The following is an 18,487-nucleotide window of genomic DNA, read 5'->3' on the forward strand; positions in this document are numbered from 1 at the left end:
TCAGGTAACAATGAGACATATACAGCTTTATTTAATAATCTGTAAAAAGTCATACTCTGGCAGAGTGATGCATTCCTTATCTCAGCAGAAAGCAAACAGTGTGTCTGAAAAGCCCCTTCCCAAGATTTGGAACTGTGTAACCCTGAGCTTACATCTCAACGTTCCCAAGAGCTGGGCTCTTGCTATGTGGCAGTTGGTCTCCACAGTTCTCTCACCCTCCAGCAATACTCTCTGTCTTGCTGTGACTTCCTCACTTAACAGTAGACAGGAGGCTGAAAACAACTTTACCTGGACAGGGCTGCCCCTACAGAGTGGCCCTTTCTCTCCTACAAAAGGGAGTTCATAGGATTAACAATCTTTCTGATGGCTGGGCAAAATGACTCATGCCTATAATCCCAGCACTCTGGGAGGCTGAGGCAGGCAGATCACCTGAGGTCAGGAGTTCCAGACCAGCCTGGCCAACATGGTGATATTCCATCTCTACTAAAAATACGTAACTTAGCTGGGCGTGGTGGCAGGTGCCTGTAGTCCTAGCTACTCGGGAGGCTGAGGCAGGAGAATCGCTTGAACCCAGGGGGCAGAGGGTGAGCCAAGTTTGTGCCATTGCACTCCAGCCTGGGTGACAGAACGAGACTCTGTCTCCAAAAAAAAAAAAAAAAAAAAAAGATTCTAAGAAATGGGTTCTGTATCAATTTAATTTGGCTTCCATTACATCTACTGAAATCAAGGCCATACTTATTAAACATGATACTATGTTAATGGTTGTTCCTCTCTCCCCACCCATTTCTCCACCATCTACATGCTTTTTAGGCCATACCTCTCCCCTCTCTGGTAACTGAGGAATGGAGACACTCTCTGTCATAGACCTAAGAGGCACTTCTTGTGGATATGTGGATGTCCAGTATCAGATACTGCAGCGACAGCAGTTTTGCTCTTCAGAGCAGAGGCCTGGCATTTTGTTTCCACCTTCCTGTGCTAAGAGAGTCCAGTAATTAAGCCACATTCACTCCTTGGAAAAAACTCTATGTTGTATCGGAACCTCACCGATGGTTCATGGGCTTCCAGCAGAATATATTCCTCCCTTTTATTTATAGAAGAGTATACAGAAATTCATTTGGACAGAAGGAGTCTCTCTATGTAATAGGCACCCTTCTACTATTGCTCACAATCAATCAATGGTCCAGATAGCAATTATGATTTTCCACATTCCTCAGAGCTGCTCTCTCCTGAAATCACTCTGCAAATTTTGTTGACCAATTTGCAAACAAAAGAGAATGCAGTGGCCTACCCAACCTAGAAATCTATTCTGCCTAATTCCCTTAAAAACACCATTGAGAATGCAAAATAAGTCCCTTTTTTGTTTTTTTGCAGAAGCACTACAAGAAAGCGTGTCTAAAACCACAGAACTATGCACACACAAACAGAGACACACGTGCTCGCACACACACAGAGTTGGGATCAAAGAATCTTATCCGATACATAGTTGGGGGAGCACGGGAAAAAGCTGGCAAGAGAGGATATGGAGAGATCTGATCAGCTAAAGATGTTGGAATGTTACAGTATGGCATGGAAGTGGTTCTTGGGCTATACAAAAAAGGGGGTGGGCAGGCAGAGAGAATGATAAATCCAGGCTACTAGAGAGAGGTTCAGTGGCCATGCATGAGTTAAAGATAGTAGAGGCCAGTTTACATGGATGAAATGTTATATTATGGAGTGGTCATTTGAAGAAGGATGGACTTGCAATGGTCCAGGGGAGGAGCATCTGCTTAGCAGGACACCTCCATGGTCTGGTGTCTGTCCAGGACATCAGGGGACTCACAGGATTCTTGAGTTCCATCTGACTGATTGCTGGTGACAGACCGGCTGAAGGGACTTTCTCCAGAGCCGAGGCTACTCGAGGTTGAGTGGGTTCGTGATCGGGCGAGCCGAGTCATGCTGGCAGATGGTACTGTAACAGAGAACCAAGGGGACTAGAAGATGAAGCCCTAGTTAAGCCCAACTAACCTAGGAGTCTCACCAAAGGCTTTATGTTTAGCTTTTCCGACTCATTTACAATGACACCCAGGACAAGATATAGCCATCCCCATTTGGTATTATTTGCTCTAGGTGAGTGGTGATATGTGAGGCCACTTTAATCCTTTAGATCTGGTTGGAATCTCAGCTGATTGTAGTCACCACAGAACAAGGGGAAACCCTAAGTCCAGAGTATGGCCTCTTAGCTATGCCCACACCATTCAGACAGTGACAGAATGGAGGCTTTGGGAACCCAAACAGGTAACCAAAACCTACAGTGCATGCAAGACTAAACCAAAAGAAAAGAAAGACAAACACACAAGTATGAAGGTGTTTCACAAACACAGTGCAAGCCCGATACAACGAGACTACCATCCGTGTCCACAGGCTACCTTGCTATCAGGGAGGAGATGTGTAGGACGGTGCAGGTGAAGGGCAGGGCAGGTTGGCTTGGAGCTGACCTCGACACAGGGATGAGGTACAGGTTGCCAGGGATGGAGGAGCTCTGGGGGTAGGTGTTAAACTCAGACTCCTGTTCTGCCACTGCTTGACTCCAAGGTCCTTCCAGCTTGGCTGGGACTGGGCCTTACCTGGCATATAGCCTCCCTGCCTATCCTCCTGGGCAGCAGCCACTGTATTTCAATGCTGGGGTCAGAAGGTGCTATCATCTGCAGAGTTCTCTGGGCACAGGCTCTGACCCTCCTATTTAGAGCCAAGGCTGTCCTTGGATTCCTATGTCTGGAGGTTAATTCAAGAATTAGTAGGTGGCAGTGGAAGATGTGCCCTGCCTATCAAGTTTCAGCTGCTGCTATGACCCTGGATTTAGGATGACAAGAGGAGGCCTGCCCCTTGCAACCAGATCCTTTCTTCCTCCTGGGAGACCAGGGCTGGACCTGTAGGCTAAACCTCTTGGGGCGTACTGAGCCACGTTCTATCGGGCTCTCACTGCACAGGAAGACCGCGGACATGCTGCAGGCAGCCAGTGCAGCCAGGAGAGACTGGAAGGCGGGGCGGGGCCAGCACAGAGGAAGGTACCTGACTCGGTGCTCAGGTGACTGAGCTGCACATACGGGACTGGAAGCAGGATGGACACAGGAAAAGGCAAGTTAGTGATCCGAGAGTGCCAAGTGGCAACCTCAGCTGCCTGGTAGACATGACAGAATACTCTAAGCCAGGGATAAAGTTTTATTTTAAGCTCCCAGAGAGGAGGTGAGGCTGACAGATACTTCAATAACATCTCAAATGTTACTTTCCCCCACCAGACAAAGGCAATTGTTTTCCCCTCGCCTATAAACAGTCATCTTGCTTTGGATCAGAAGTGGGCTGGAAGATCAGCTATTTCATAGGAAAAGGATAAGAATGGGATAGGAGAGGGGCTCCTGCTCCTCCCAGTGAGCCACAAGGCTGTGGGTGTGGGCTCGGTTGGTAGCAGCTCACAGGCAAGGATGACACAGCCACTTAAGACAAGACATACATGGTCTGCCTGGCAGGTACAGGGCTGCACCCAGGGCCCAGCTGCCCAGAGCAGCTGACCAGGCAGCTCTCCAATGACCATTATCCACACTAATACCAAAGACAGGAGAAAAATCACCCTACTGGGTAAGGAGCTCTGTACCTGGGTGAAAGAGTTTTCTTAAAACTCCAAGAAAGGAGCAAGTGTAGATAATTCTGTGACCATGAGAAAGCTCAGGGGTCTTACAACACAAAAGACCAAGACAATGGCATATGGTATGGACACACCCTTGGACTTGCTCTAAAACACTCTCCAAGTTCATCTCCTGGAGTGGAGGAGACTTTCCCAAGGATACTGCCCTTTTCTCCTACGTCTCCGTTTCATTTCTCTTGGTCAGGAGTTATTAACCAGCTGAGTTTAAATGCAAATCATAATTTCAGATTCACACCTAGGACAGCCTAAGCTGCAGGGGTTCAAAATTGGGCTTTGGAGTCAGACTGCCAGGGTTTGAATCATGGCCCTGCAGCTGAATTTTTACCCTTGGCAATGTGCTTAGTCTCTCTGAGCCTCAGTTTCTTCTTCTATAAAATGGCACTAATAACAGAATGACCTCTTAGATTAAGAATATATAGGCTGGGTGTGGTGGCTCACGCCTGTAATCCCAGCACTTTGGGAAGCCAAGGCAGGCAGATCACGAGGTCAAGAGATCAAGACCATCCTGGCCAACATGGTGAAACTCTGTCTCTCCTAAAAATACAAAAATTAGCCGGGCATGGTGGCATGTGCCTGTAGTCCCAGCTACTTGGGAGGCTGAGGCAGGAGAATCGCTTGAACCCAGGAGGCAGAGGCTGCAGTGAGCCGAGATCACACCACTGCACTCCAGCCTGGCGAGAGTGACACTCCATCTCAAAAAAAAAAAAAAAAACAGAAAACAAAAGAATATATAGTGCCTGAAAAAAGTAAGTGCTGAGTGTTAGCTTCTCATAAATATGGACAAATCAATGTTCCATAACCATTTCAGTTTCTACTTTGCTTAATGCTAGCTGCCACAGAGGTTATATCTCAGGAATTGTGGGCTCCCAGACGTGAAACTGGACCCCAATAAACCTAAATTGTTGCTAGATAGAAAGTTGTATACTACTCACTGTAGCCCATTCCCTGCAAAAAGTACTTGAAGGCCTCGGTGAGCTTCCCAGGCTGGGGGGATAAAACAAGAGGGCATTAATCTTCGCACAGACAGAGAGGCAAAATTAAATGGGTGTTTAAAAAAAAAATTTCCTTACCTGAACTACCTGGGGCAGTCCCCCACAGTCTGCCATCTAGAAAAGGAAAAATATGCAAGTCAGCTGGGACTTACCCTTAAGAGAATTGCTCTGAACACCCCAAGTCCTTTCAAACAGAACAAGATCGAATTCTAGGTTTTAATGTTTAACTGCAAGTTTACCTACATACAAACATTTATAACCTTGGATGAAAATCTGATATCATTATTACATACTTATTCCTCAATAAGACTGAAGCCCTGACTTTCAGGCCCACGGTGGGAATTTTCTGTTGAGGTGATAGTGAAGTTAACCACTGTTCTCAACCATGAAAAGCACCTGAAGAATGTTCCCTTCAGAGCCCTCGAACAGTGTGACCCTAACTTCTCTGTGCATCGTGCTTTCCAAGTCCCATTTCTTTTTTTTTTTTTTTTTTGAGACGGAGTCTTGCTCTGTTGCCCAGGCTGGAGTGCAGTGGCTAGATCTCAGCTCACTGCAAGCTCCGCCTCCCGGGTTTACGCCATTCTCCTGCCTCAGCCTCCCAAGTAGCTGGGACTACAGGCGCCCACCACCGCGCCCGGCTAGTTTTTTGTATGTTTTAGTAGAGACGGCGTTTCACCGTGTTAGCCAGGATGGTCTCGATCTCCTGACCTCGTGATCCGCCCGTCTCGGCCTCCCAAAGTGCTGGGATTACAGGGTTGAGCCACCGCGCCCGGCCCCAAGTCCCATTTCAACTCTACATTATCTTTCCTCCATGAGTAAGGACACTCAGCCATCAAGAGCTGATACTGATTCAGCCAGCTCGCTCAGTCAGTTACTTTCCTCTAATAGCTGGGTTTGGTAATGCTGCTTTTCACTTCATAAACATTTACAGCTGGTTATTCTCATGCGTGCAAGGATTTCTAGGATATGGCTTCATTAGTGTGTGCTGGAATTACTTGAAGGACTTGTTAAAACTCAGATTCTTGGATTCCTGTCCCAGAGATTCTGATTTGATAGGTTTGGGGTATGGTTCACGATCATGCATTTCTGGCCAGGCGCGGTGGCTCACATCTGTAATCCCAGCACTTCAGGAGGCCGAGGCGGGGGGATCACCTGAGGTCAGGAGTTCCAGACCAGACTGGCCAACATGGTAAAACTCCATCTCTACTAAAAACACAAAAATTGGCTGGGCGCGGTGGCTCACGCCTGTAATCCCAGCACTTTGGGAGGCCGAGGCGGGTGGATCACGAGGTCAGGAGATCGAGACCATCCTGGCTAACACAGTGAAACCCCGTCTCTACTATAAATACAAAAAATTAGCCGGGTGTGGTGGCAGGCACCTGTGGTCCCAGCTACTCGGGAGGCTGAGGCAGGAGAATGGCATGAATCCTGGAGGGGGAGCTTGCAGTGAGCCGAGATGGCGCCATTGCACTCTAGCCTGGGTGACAGAGCGAGACTCTGTCTCAAACAAACAAACAAACAAACAAACAAAAAATTAGCCAGGCATGGTGGCACACACCTGTAGTCTCAGCTACTCTAGAGGCTGACACAGAAGAATTGCTTGAACTTAGGAGGCGGAGGTTGCAGTGAGCCAAAATCATGCCACTGCACTCCAACCTGGGCAACAGAGAGTCCATCTCCAAAAAAAAAAAAAAAAAAGGAACTTACAGTTCTAATAAGTTCCCAGGTGATTTGAATCTACTATCCACAGTAAAGCATTTTTAGGGCATGCTGGCCCTAGGCCTGCTCTTTCTTCTAGCTGTTACGCACTCTGGGCTCAGATGATATCCTATTCAGGCTGACTGGCTTTTTTCAAAAAGGAACATGAACCCCATGGTTTCAATTCACTGGCATCAAAACTTATTATGAGGAGGGACTACAACTGAGGAGAATGCCACAGAAGACATAGAAGTTTGAGATTAACAAGGGAGAGGCCTCTGAAAATTCTAAGCATAAGATTATAAACAAACATTTAATCTAACAAATATACAAAAAACCAAACCAGCACAGGCTGTATTTTCATGAAGTTTAGGAGCTGAAACCTGATTGGAATATAGAACAGTTCCCATATGCAGAGAGAATACTGGAAGAAACTATTTCCAAGATGGGTACCTATCAAATGGTTTGAGAATCAGTTCGATCTGCCATAGGAGTTATCCACTCTATTCTATGGTGTTATAGATGGGCATTTTTGCCCAAAAATAACTATGTCTATGGTTATTGTAGGGTTTAGTTTTCTGCGTTTGAATATTGATTCAAACCTGAAGTGAGAAACTAGTTTGAAACTACAAACTTAAAAAAATTTTTTTTTTTTGAGATAAAGTCTCGCTCTTGTTGCCCAGGCTGGAGTGCAATGGCACAATCTCAGCTCACTGCAACCTCTGCCTCCCAGGTTCAAGTGATTCTCCTGCCTCAGTTTCCAGAGTAGCTGGGATTACAGGCGCCCGGCATCATGCCTGACTAATTTTTGTATTTTTAGTAGAGATGAGGTTTCATCACGTTGGGCAGGCTGGTCTTGAACTCCTGGCCTCAGCCTCCCAAAGTGTTGGGATTACAGGCATGAGCCACCATGCCCAGCCCCTCCCCCAAATTTTTAGACCAGCCCATCAATTGCCTGGAGGGCAGAACATTTTGAATGTGGTCACCTCAGAGCATTAACCTCACATTAGATTTCTAGGAACTTACAGGCTGTTTCTGGTAACAGCACTTCCCTTTCAAACACACTTCAAAGAGAAAAGGAAGATGGCAGAGGTCTTTCAGACTGAAAATGTAGCAGTAAGCAACATATGATCAGCACTGAAATCTACAGTAGTCCAAGTACAAACTAGAAGGTCAGCTACCTAAACACTTTAGTAGAGGCTCTAGGAAAAGCTAGGTTGAAACAATAACAGGTAGAAATTCTTGCCTCCTATATACTCAAAAGTGGGAGACACTTGATACTATCTCTAGATATTTAGCATAAGAGTTGGTCTGTATTTGCCCTAAGAGAAAGAAAATGCATACACTCTCATCATGAGAATTGTTACTGAAAGCTTCCTTACCAATACAGCAGCAGGACTTTGCATATAAAGAATTTACATCCATTATGTTAATTCTCACAACATTAAATAATATTGACAAATTTTTTTTTTTTTGAGACGGAGTCTCGCTGTGTTGCCCAGGCTGGAGTGCAGTGACCGGATCTCAGCTCACTGCAAGCTCCGTCTCCCAGGTTACGCCATTCTCCTGCCTCAGCCTCCGGAGTAGCTGGGACTACAGGTGCCTGCCACCTTGCCTGGCTAGTTTTTTTTGTATTTTTTAGTAGAGACGGGGTTTCACCGTGTTAGCCAGGATGGTCTCGATCTCCTGACCTTGTGATCCGCCCCTCTTGGCCTCCCAAAGTGCTGGGATTACAGGCTTGAGCCACCGCACCCGGCCTTTTTTTTTTTTTTTTGAAACAGGGTTTCACTCTGTCACCTAGGCTGAAGCGCAGCGTCAGGAGCACAAATCCTCAAATTCCTGGGCTCAAGGAATCCTCGTGCCTCAGCTTCCTGAGTAGCTGGGGCCACAGATGCGCACCACCAAGCCCAGCTAATTTTCTTACTGTTTTTGTAGAGACAGAGTCTCACTATTGTTGCCTAGACTGCTCTCAAACTCCTGGCCTCCCACCTCTGCCTTCCAAAGCGCTGGGATTATAAGTGTGAGCCACTGCGCCCAGCCAAAGTTTTTAGTTACATGGGAAAGGCTATGTCATAAAGTTGAGGAAAACATACAGGGTTGTAAATACTCTCTGACAGGGTATCACTCTGTCACCCAGGCTGGTCTCAAACTCCTGGACTCAAGCGATCCGCCCACCTCAGCATCCCAAAGTGTTGGGATTATAGGCATGAGCCACCATGCCCAGCCCCTCTTTAATTTTTTTTTTTTTTTTGAGACTGAGTCTGGCTCTGTCGCCCAGGCTGGAGTGCGGTGGCCGGATCTCAGCTCACTGCAAGCTCCGCCTCCCAGGTTTACGCCATTCTCCTGCCTCAGCCTCCCGAGTAGCTGGGACCACAGGCGCCCGCCACTTCGCCCGGCTAGTTTTTTGTATTTTTTAGTAGAGACGGGGTTTTACCGTGTTAGCCAGGATGGTCTCGATCTCCTGACCTCGTGATCCACCCGTCTCGGCCTCCCAAAGTGCTGGGATTACAGGCTTGAGCCACCGCGCCCGGCCTAATTTTAATGATGTAAAAATGTATAGGAAAAAGACAGCAATATTTTACCAGAGGTTTGGGTGGTAGGATTACAAATAATTTAAATTTATTTTATTCCATATCCTTTCCTCTTTTTTGCAATGTTTTACAATGAGAACATATTCAGGAAAAAAGCTTTATTTTATTTTATTTGTTTATTTATTTTTGAGATGGAGTCTTGCTCTGTCGCCCAGGCTAGAGTGCAGTGGTGTAATCTTGGCTCACTGCAACCTCTGCCTCCCGGGTTCAAGCGATTCTCCTGCCTCAGCCTCCCAGGTAGCTGGGACTACAGGTGTGTGCCACCATGCCCGGTTAATTTTTGTATTTTTAGTAGAGACGGGGTTTCACCATATTGGCTAGGCTGGTCTCAAACTCCTGACCTCATGATCCACCTGCCTCAGCCTCCCAAAGTGCTGAGATTACAGGTATGAGCCACTGCACCTGGCCAAAAGCATAATTTCAAAAAGAGAATGAAGGCTGGGCGTGGTGGCTCACACCTGTAATCTCAGCACTTTGGGAGGCCAAGGTGGATGGATCACAAGGTCAGGAGACTGAGACCATCCTGGCTAACATGGTGAAACCTCGTCTCTACTGAAAATACGAAAAATTAGCTGGGGGTGGTGGTGGGCGCCTGTATTCCCAGCTACTCAGGAGGCTGATGCAGGAGATTCGCTTGAACCCGGGAGGTGGAGGTTGCAGTGAGCCGAGATCGAGCCACTGCACTTCAGCCTGGGTGACAGAGCAAGAGTCTGTCTCGAAAAAAAAAAAGAAGAGAATGAGATAACCAAAGAGAGAGAAGCTTTGCTTCTTTCTGGGCAATTATTCCAATGATTAATCTGAAGCATATATAAGGGTTGGAAGTGAGGGAAGAAGACACATTACCTTTAGCAAAGTTGTATTTACAGGGTTCAGGCGGGAATTGCATTCGACCTAAAATTTAAAAAAAAGGAGAAAATAATGTTATGAGTTGCTAGGAAAAAAAATGAAATAGCTTGGCATGAGAATGATCTTGCAAGATCAACAGCTCAGTTTGCAGAAGGCTGAACCAGCCAAAGAGATTACCAAAATACATAATGGGAGATATATTTATATGATATACTTTGATATTTCTGAGCAGATCTAAAAATTTAACTTATCTAATTTTCTGAATCAGTTATGTGTCTTTAAAAAACTATAAGCTGAATCTAAGTCTTCCTACTGACTAGCTATATAACATGAAAGTAGGTTACCTTACTTCTTTGAAAAATGGACTGGACCGTGGGTCCTCTCCTGCTGGAATCTCTTTAATGGCTTCTGAGCACAACTGGTTCTAATGGCTAAGCCCTGGGCACCTCCCTTGCCTCACTTTTCACCTCTTTCCTTAGTGGGTTTGCCATTCTTTATATCCTCACTCTTTTCTATCTCAAGGTCTTTGGCTATCCAGTCCAAAGTTGAACTCTTCTCATTTTTCTCTCATGGAGTCATTTAATTAAGAATCGTGGGCCGGGCGCGGTGGCTCAAGCCTGTAATCCCAGCACTTTGGGAGGCCGAGGCGGGTGGATCACAAGGTCAGGAGATCGAGACTATCCTGGCTAACATGGTGAAACCCCGTCTCTACTAAAAATACAAAAAACTAGCCGGGCGCGGTAGCGGGCGCCTGTAGTCCCAGCTACTTGGGAGGCTGAGGCGGGAGAATGGCGTGAACCCGGGGGGCGGAGCTTGCAGTGAGCCGAGATCGCGCCACTGCACTCCAGCCTGGGAGACACAGTGAGACTCCGTCTCAAAAAAAAAAAAAAAAAAAAAAAAAAAAAAAGAATCGTGGCCCTGTGTATTCACATGTCTGATATCCTGCACCCTTGTGTTCATGAAGGCAGAGATCTCAAAGAAAATGTTCTGGGGAGACAATCTCTTGGTTCCGCATTGTTTTACAGCTATTTTGATCAACTGGATCTCTCCGTTTATATGTTTGCTAAGAACATACATGTAAAACCTGTGCTTAGAATCTGGATCCAGCAGGGTGAAATATGTAATACAAAGCAAAATGAAACCACTGCAAATGCTTCGCAACTGAGCTGAGTGAACACAGAAAGAAGTGGGATTTCTACAGGTAGATAAAGGGAAAGGGTGAGTGCTTGAGGGCTTCCAGAATTAAGGCGAAAGCATAAGCAAATCCCCAGGGGTGGGAACGGAACAGCTACCGAGGCAAGTGTGAGGTGAGGTAGACTGAAGGTGAGGCTGGGGCACAGGCTGGAGCTGACTGTGGAAGGCAGGATGCCACAGAAGGTGTCTGAAGTGACAGGATTTGAGTTGTTTTAGGAGAGCAGTGGCCTACATGATAGACTGCAGTAGCAGCAAGCAGTGGTTAAAATTACCTAAGCAAGACCCAGTAATCCAGATGAACTTTTACTCTGGGGATTGCGGGTGGGGGGTATACAAAACTTTTCTAAAATCAGGGAATATATAAAAGTCAGGATCACCAAATCGGAGTTTTGATTTGCTCTATACAAAGGACAATGCAGACAGTGACAAATGAATGTACCCGTTCACTACAGAATGTGCATTAACTCTAAAACGCAGAATTTAAAAACTGTATCCCTAACTGCTAGGTACAGTGCTTAGAATATAGTAGATAGACTATAAATATTTTCTGGAAGAATGAACTCTCAAATCTGGATTTAATATAATCAATCATGCTTTCCTTGGTTCACTACTTTGCAATTTCTACATTATATAAGAAGTCTTGATACCTAGTAGACCAACCACAATCACTGTGGGTTTTTGTTGTTGTTGTTGTTGTTTTGTTTTGTTTTCTTTGAGATGGAGTCTTGTTCTCTCACCCAGGCTGGGGTGCAGTGGCACGATCTCAGCTCCCTGAAACCTCCGCCTCCTGGGTTCAAGCAATTCTCCCACCAAGGAGCTGGGATTACAGGTGTGTGCCATCACGCCCAGCTCGTTTTTGTATTTTTAGTAGAGACAGGGTTTTGCCATGTTGGCCAGGCTGGTCTTGAACTCCTGACCTCAGGTGATCTGCCCATCTCGGCCTCCCAAAGTGCTGGGATTACAGGCATGAGCCACAACCACTGTTTTTTGACATCTACTCTCTCCCCAGCTGCCTGAATGCACTCAGTCTTACTCATTTTCATGTTCTTCATAGCAAAGTAAATAGGAGATGCTCAAAATATGATGTTGAATGAATAAGTAAGCAAGAATAGTTACTGACAATGACTAGAATTTGTAGTTTCTTTTTGCTCTTCAATGCATGGATATTCCTCTTAATCCCTACACACTTGTGGGATAAAATGCTCTGGCAGAGGAACTAGGTTTGACTGCGTATGAAAGAGCATCTACTTGTGGTATAGACAGGGCTGCAGAATTCTCATAAACACTGAAGGTGTGGAAATCAGAAAGAGGAAGAGCCCTTATCTATATGGCCAAATTAATATAGTCTTGAAAAATAACTGCAGAGGTTGCCTTAAGTCCACACAATTTTAAAAAGGCAAATAAGTAGATACAAGATGAACAGAAATATTTAGCATTTTAAGGAAATTCTGATTAAGGATATTTTCTAAAAATATTTTCCGGCCGGGCGCGGTGGCTCAAGCCTGTAATCCCAGCACTTTGGGAGGCCGAGATGGGCGGATCACGAGGTCAGGAGATCGAGACCATCCTGGCGAACACAGTGAAACCCCGTCTCTACTAAGAAATAAAAAAAATAGCCGGGCGAGATGGCGGGCGCCTGTAGTCCCAGCTACTCGGGAGGCTGAGGCCGGAGAAAGGCGTGAACCCGGGAGGCGGAGCTTGCAGTGAGCTGAGATCCGGCCACTGCACTCCAGCCTGGGCTACAGAGCGAGACTCCGTCTCAAAAAAAAAAAAAAAAAAAAAAAATATTTTCCTGTATTAAGTATATATGTTCATTTTAAAATGTTTTTGATAGTTTAGAAGCATGTATCTCCACCTTTTTAGCCAGCAAACAGTGACCTTTATAAAGTTCCTTCTTGATAAATTGGGGTCACCTCTATAACCTTTTTACCTCTGGGGAATGTTTTTTGAGGAAGGGGAACTGAGCGTTATTGGCCTCTATGGGAAGTCATGCCATGTATTTCACACCAGACACGGAGTGTTTTATAGGACAGTTCAGGGAGATGCGAATGTATCCTTTCACATCTGCATGTTCTCACCCTACAAACATTTCCCCACTCTACAAACCTTCTCAACTATGTCTACACCTCTGATTATTTGTTAGACTTCCTTTCCAAAAAGCTTTACTCCATAATGTTTTGCTCTATTTAGGGCAAAGAAATCAAGTAATTTCACAGAGATATTTAGTTAAGTTATATATGCTGTAGGAAACACATAATAAGACATATGAAAAACTATCAACTTCATTTGTAATCAAATAAATGCAAATTAAAACAGTGAGATACTATTTTTAACCTATCGAATTAACTACTAATAAAAAAAAGATTCGATGCTAGACAGTGTGCAGTGAAACAGGCATGCTTATACAGTGCTGGTGGCAATATACTGGTATATTCTTTCTGGAAAGGAACCTGGCAAAATGTATGAAAGACTTTGTAAAGATTTATAATTTTGGACACATTAATCCCACTTCTGGAAATCCATCCCAAGGAAATAATAAAAGATTCAAAGATTTTCTAAGGATGTCCAACAGTATCATTATTTTTATTTTTATTTATTTTTTTGAGACAGAGTGTCTCTCTGTCTCACCCAGGCTGGAGTGCAGTGGTGCGATCTTGGCTCACTGCAGCCTCTGACTCCCAGGTTTGAGCGATTCTCCTGTCTCAGCCTCCCAAGTAGCTGGGAATACAGGGGCATGCCACCACACCCAGCTAATTTTTTGTATTTTTAGTAGAGACGGGGTTTCACCATGTTGCCCAGGCTGGTCTTGAACTCCTGACCTCAGGTGATCCACCCACCTCGGCCTCCCAAAGTGCTGGGACTATAGGCGTGAGCCACCGCACCTGGCCAACAGTAACATTAATAGTGCAAAATTGGAATTAATCAACATGAGAACAAAGTTAAATAATGGTAAACCTACAGACATACTGATTCTGTAATGGAAAAATGCTATCAATAGTGTTAAGTCAGGCCCCCAAATCTTGTATATTTAATATAATCAGGTCTACGTAAGGCAAAAAATAATACTCTGTCTTTAGGTAATAGGATCATGATTTTCCCCTCATCCTTCTATTTTTAAATTTTTTTCATATTTTCTACAATGAGCATATATCATTTTTATCCATGTGCTATGTCCTTCAGAAGGAGGCAGAGGTAGCCTTCCAGCCTGCTGGATTTATGGTGGTAATCTATTCCAGATTAAAGGCTGAGGCTGTCAGAAATCTGAAAATAAGTAAACGGTGTTTAGTTGTACTACTTGCCACAAAGTGAACTACACAACACAAAGCAATCAAGAAAAAAACTGATCCCATCTAATGAAATCTAATGATGAATTAATTTTCCAAAATGTATGACAAAGAGCAAACCCTGATATGTGCAATCAGAAAGAACAAAAACTAGTATTTACTGACTGTTTCTAGTGTGTCAGCAGTGTGCTACATACTTTTTTTTTGAGACAGGGTCTCACTCTGTCACCCAGGCTGGAGTGCAGTGGCGCAATCATGGCTCACTGCAGCCTTGACCTCCTGAGCTCAAGCAAACCTCCTACCTCAGCCTCCAGAGTAGCTGGGACTACAGGCTGTCACCATGCCAGCTAATTTTTTTTTTTATTTTTTGAGATGGAGTCTCGCTCTGTTGCCCAGGCTGGAGTGCAGTGGCACGATCTTGGCTCACTGCAAGCTCTGCCTCCTGGGTTCACACCATTCTCCTGCCTTAGCCTCCCGAGTAGCTGGGACTATAGGTGCCTGCCACCATGCCCGGCTAATTTTTTTATTTTTAGTAGAGATGGGGTTTCACCGTGTTAACCAGGGTGGTCTCGATCTCCTGACCTCATGATCCGCCCACCTTGGCCTCCCAAAGTGCTGGGATTAGAGGCGTGAGCCACCGCGCCCAGCCACACCAGCTAATTTTTTAAAAAAAATTGTAGAGTTAGGGTCCCACTGTGTTGCCCAGGCTAATCTCAAACTCTTGGGCTCAAGTGATCTTCCTGCCTCAGCCTCCCAAAGTGTTGGGGATACAGGCGTGAGCCACTGCACCCGGCCTATACATCTTATTACATTTTGATCTCATTCATCTTCACAGCATGAGGACATACTTACCACAGCCTCAACTGCAGGCGAATTGTCCCCTACCACCAGTAAAGTAGAACACCTAGGTAGGCAAAGTAAGAGGTATCACTCAGCAAATAGATACATAAATTCCACTGAACACCAAATTAGTCTATGAAAGGCAAAGATATTTGGCAAGTCAGCTGAGGAAACCGAAGAACTTACTTTAATGTTTTTGATTTGTTATCATTTTGGCCCAGTATGGGTCTTTCGATCTCCAGGTCTCTGCGTCTAGAAAAACAAAGCAGAAGCAATGCCCTTTTTGGGTAAAGTCATAGCAACTCAGGTTTTCTGGTCATAAACACCAAAATTTATCAAGGAAGGTGAAACTATCTTTTCTTCACACCTGAGAAGGGAAGAGGCCTGTGACTTGGTTCTTGAGTCGCCACTTCAGTGGCATCTGGTACGGAGCAGGAAGGAGGCTCCTGGCTTAACCCTGAAGGACTCTTTGGGATGCTACAAGGAGACAGCCTCAACACTCAACAGCAACCCCACTGAAACTCTCAAGTCCTAAGTGTTTAATTAATTAATTTTTTTGAGACAGAGTCTCAGTCTGTCACCCAGGCTGGAGTGCAGTGGCGCGATCTCAGCTCACTGCAATCTCCGCCTCCCGGGTTCAAGTGACTCTCCTGCCTCAGCCTCCCAAGTAGGTGAGACTACAGGCGCCCACCACTATGCCTGGCTAATTTTTGTATTTTTGTAGAGATGGGGTTTCACTATGTTGGCCAGGCTGGTCTTGAACTCCTGACCTTGAGATCCGCCTGCCTTGGCCTCCCAAAGTGCTGGGATTATAGGCATGAGCCACCGCGCCCGGCCCTAAGTGTTTAATTTACAGGAATAAATTCCTTAAGAGAATGACTTACACTTTGAGGAGGAGGGAGGGGTGTTTTCCTCGTAACTGAGTTTAGCACAGGGCTTAATCTTTCTGATTTCAACTAAAAATAGGGAGGCTCTGTTATATAGAGGAAAGAGCTAGAGAGACAAGGTTCAAAATCTGGCTTCACTCCTTACTGGCTGTATAACTTTGGTTAAGTTACAGCTGATCCATTTCCTCAATCTTTGTCCATGTTTCTAGAAAGCCAGAAGGGGCTCACATTTTCACCTCAGAGAAGCTCGTCCCAATATTAGATACAGTCCTCTCTCCTTCTCCCGCCCTCCTCTTTTTAGAGCTGTTTACATTTAAGTGAAGAAATGGGAAAAAACTATACCCATTGTAGGAATTCAAGAAGAGCTGCAGGTTGTCTTGGTTGATGTCTTGGGCAATATGCATTCTGTAGGTTTGGATCAGGTCCAGGTTGGCCTGTAACTCTTCCTAGAACAATTTAAAGAAGACATGGGCAAGCTTTTGAGTTCCAGAATAAGTCCATCTTGTTTGGTTTGCATTTTCATTACCACGAGTCAAATCGTGCAGCTCATGATGGGAACTGGGGCAGAGCCTGGGGACTACTGATGTGCTCGTAGGCTGAATGGCTGATGATTTGCATCAGACTGGTTCAGTGCCATATTCTGTGTCAGATGAGGGCAGCAAAGGATTCAAGTACTAGTTGTGGAACTTAGGTCACCTCATCACTCTGAACCCTGATTTCTTTGTGTGTTTTTTTAATGTTCTGCCATTCTTCACAAAAATGGAGATACTATAAAATGAAGACAATAACCAGCTATCTGACAAGGCTGTTTTAAAGATTAAGTAAGAAAAGTTATAGAAACATATAAACCACAAAGTGTAAAACAAATGGAGCGTAACATTTCTTTTCTTTTTTTATGAGACAGAGTCTTGCTCAGTTACCCAGGCTGAGCAATGGTGCAGTCTCAGCTCACTGCAACCTCCACTTCCCGGGTTCCAGCGATTCTCCTGCCTCAGCCTCCTGAGTAGCTGGGATGAGGGTCATGCACCACCATGCTCAGCTAATTTTTTTGTATTTTTAGTAGAGACAGGGTCTCACCATGTTGGCCACACTGGTCTTGAACTCTTGACCTCAAGTGATCTGCTGCACCTGGCTGCATTTCTTCTAATAACCATAAATCTGTGCAATTAACTTATCTATATCTTCAATGATATAATCAGCGTATTACCTATCTATATGTACCACCATTTAATATTATACACTGTATAATTATATATTCCATTGCGTTTATGACACTTTATTGATTTAGTAATTCATTATTTATTTTAATCTTTTAAATTTTATTTCAGAGATGGGGACTCACTATGCTGCTCAGGCTGGAGTGCAGTGGCGATTCACAGGCACTATCATAAGGTACTGCAGCTTGGAACTCCTGGGCTCAAGCGATCCTCCTGCTTCAGCCTCCTGGGGAGCTGAGACAACAGGCACACTCAACTGTGCCTGGCTCATTTATTTTAATCTTATTACCAATACTTTTGAAGGTATAAAATACGAGAGAAACAAAATGGTCTATACAGTGAAAAGTCTCCCTCTCCACCACCCACTGTTTAATGGTCACTCTGTTGCTGGCCTTCTCAGATGTCATCAGAGCTAGTTGCCAGATTCTTGAGTACATAAACATACATGTAAATACGTGTGTGCATACACACATACATCATTAAGCAGTTTTAAGCAGAAAGGAAAATTCTTGCATTGGAGGAAAGAAATAATATCAGGGATAATTAAGAAATCTGTTAATCCAGGGCAATGTGTAAAGTTCACCAGTGACCAAGCCTTGTTAGAGAAATAGAGATATGGAAAAACTTTCTTCACATTTTCACAACCATGTGGATGAAATGAACCCAGAATACAGTTGGAAACTGACAAGAGTCTACCTGAAACTGAAGGGTATGTGAATCACTACTAGAAAACTTTGTGAGAGCCCCAGTCTCATTCTAAAGATATTATAAGAAAAGTTAATACCAAATGATAGGCCAGGTGTGGTGGCTCATGCCTGTAATCCCAGCACTTTAGGAGGCTGAGGCAGGAGGATCTCTTGAGGCCAGGAGTTTGAGACCAGCGTGGGTTAACGTAGCGAGACCCCCATCTCTACAAAAAATTTTAAAACTAGCTTAGTGTAGTGGTACATGCCTGTAATACTAGCTACTCAGGAGGCTGAAGGAGAAGGATGGCTTGAGCCTAGGAGGTCGAGGCTGTAGCAAACTAAGATGGCACCACTGCACTCCAGCCCGGACAACAGAGCAAGACCCTGTCTCAACAAACAAACAAACAGACTCCCATGTTTTTAAAAACACAAATTATAGTCCTCTAGACATTGTTCTACACTTGCTTTCCCTTGTAAAGTATGGTAAAGATCATTACTTATCCGGATATATAGAGCTATCTCATTTATTTACACTACCTGTCTTCCCACATCCTTGCTAGTACAAACGTATTT

The 18,487-nt window shown here is 44.8% G+C and overlaps 1 protein-coding gene across 9 annotated transcripts in view; it reads right to left on the minus strand.

The window, feature by feature from the left end:
* The window catches only part of NDRG3 (NDRG family member 3), a 92,498-nt gene continuing 74,011 nt past the window's right edge, over window positions 1-18,487 (minus strand). For 5 of the 9 annotated variants that reach the window (XM_031656742.1, XM_031656740.1, XM_031656736.1 and 2 more), the window contains 8 exons: window positions 16,354-16,457; window positions 15,311-15,376; window positions 15,137-15,188; window positions 9,804-9,851; window positions 4,750-4,785; window positions 4,612-4,663; window positions 3,049-3,087; window positions 1-1,948 (listed from right to left, as the gene is read on the minus strand). In XM_031656742.1, the coding sequence (XP_031512602.1) occupies window positions 1,767-1,948; window positions 3,049-3,087; window positions 4,612-4,663; window positions 4,750-4,785; window positions 9,804-9,851; window positions 15,137-15,188; window positions 15,311-15,376; window positions 16,354-16,457 (579 nt within the window). In that variant the 3' untranslated portion in view covers window positions 1-1,766. The remainder of the gene's footprint in view (window positions 1,949-3,048; window positions 3,088-4,611; window positions 4,664-4,749; window positions 4,786-9,803; window positions 9,852-15,136; window positions 15,189-15,310; window positions 15,377-16,353; window positions 16,458-18,487) is intronic. The other 4 variants (XM_031656744.1, XM_031656743.1, XM_031656739.1 and 1 more) reach the window with 1 other exon arrangement.

The sequence above is a fragment of the Papio anubis genome, chromosome 16 (genome assembly GCF_008728515.1).
Source record: "Papio anubis isolate 15944 chromosome 16, Panubis1.0, whole genome shotgun sequence".
NCBI classification, from domain to species: Eukaryota; Metazoa; Chordata; class Mammalia; order Primates; family Cercopithecidae; genus Papio; species Papio anubis.